The 1,218-nt window shown below is 51.1% G+C and overlaps 1 protein-coding gene across 1 annotated transcript; it reads left to right on the top strand.

Annotated features, from left to right (window-relative positions):
• On the top strand, nucleotides 1-1,218 carry EV420DRAFT_1480050 (uncharacterized protein; the record flags this gene model as incomplete). The annotated part of the gene is made up of 2 exons (XM_060469629.1): nucleotides 1-437; nucleotides 645-1,218. 2 exons carry the CDS (start codon nucleotides 1-3, stop codon nucleotides 1,216-1,218), a joined length of 1,011 nt encoding a protein of 336 aa, XP_060330608.1.

The raw sequence follows: 1,218 nt of genomic DNA, 5'->3' as shown, positions 1-1,218 counted from the left end.
ATGGCCAGGGTTGCGGGGACGGTCCTGGAGACAGCATGCTTCACCTTGGCTCTGCGAAACCCTGACGCATTGGATACCATGAAGAATGCTGCAGACAGCATTCTTGAGGCTGACACTGTCTGGAGGATCGACTGGAAGCCTGATTTTTCATCCCATGTTCTGTTGGCGGCGTGTCGTATTCATGAGACAGCGACTGAGCTTCGTGGACAGGATGGGACGTACTATGGTCTTTTTACCGATGCGTCGCTCCGTACTCTGATGTCCGATCAGTTGGAAGATGAATCGACATTTTTAGATCTCCGGGACGCCTTGCCCCGATATCCCGGTCAACAGCCCGTCATGGTTGGAGATGACAAAAACAGCCATGTTTGGTTTGGAACCCTCATTGCAGATTCCTCAGGCCTCGACCTTCGTCGTCTGGCCGATGTCAAGCTTCAGTAGCACACCTTGGTTGAGATCAACAAGCCCATCTCTACTGTCGGACAACACGACAACGAGAAAGCGAACCCCTGTGTATGCACATAGTACTCCTGGTAGCATCCACGCTCATCGTAAATTCTTTAAGTCCATCACGCCATGGATGGTTCTCGAATATGGGCCGTCGTTATCGGTAGCGACGAATATATATGTGATCCGTTGTATAGCTGTGTGTCGTCCGCGTTGGAAATGAGGGATTATTTGGTCGACGTTCTCCGAGTCTGCGTTCCCAGAGACGGTATCCAACTGCTTCTCGGTCTCTCCAAGGAATCTTTTGTCGAATACTCCGACGACTTACCTGGTGCCTACCCTGTTCCTTCATTTACAGCCAGATATGTCTCGAAAAAGGGCATCACATCACCGTCATCCTGGACTGTTGTCACTATATCAGCCATACTCTATACTCTCGGGGGCGAGCAGTGCGCGCCATTCCCTCACTCCCTCAAGTTTTATGTATCAGCATGCTTTGCTCTGCAGACACAGATTTACGGCGTCTCTCTATCCTCCACGAAGACCAATCTATCTGGGTTCAGGAATGGCGCCCGGATATGGGATCCGTGTAATCTTAGCAGCATGCAAGACGTATGGTTTAGTTATGGGGCAGGGGACAGGAGGTCTTATGGCCCTATCACGACTACGCTTCTTGACATGCTCAACTCGGGTCGGTTGAAGAAAAGAGCCACACACCTTTATCTTATCCTAGACCCCGCTCGTAGCTGGGCGGCACAAGGACGCATATAG

This window comes from Desarmillaria tabescens, assembly GCF_030435595.1.
Source record: "Desarmillaria tabescens strain CCBAS 213 chromosome Unknown EV420scaffold_18, whole genome shotgun sequence".
In the NCBI taxonomy this organism is placed as follows: Eukaryota; Fungi; Basidiomycota; class Agaricomycetes; order Agaricales; family Physalacriaceae; genus Desarmillaria; species Desarmillaria tabescens.
Note: the sequence above shows the minus strand (reverse complement) of the source record. Positions and strands in the feature narration are given on the sequence as shown.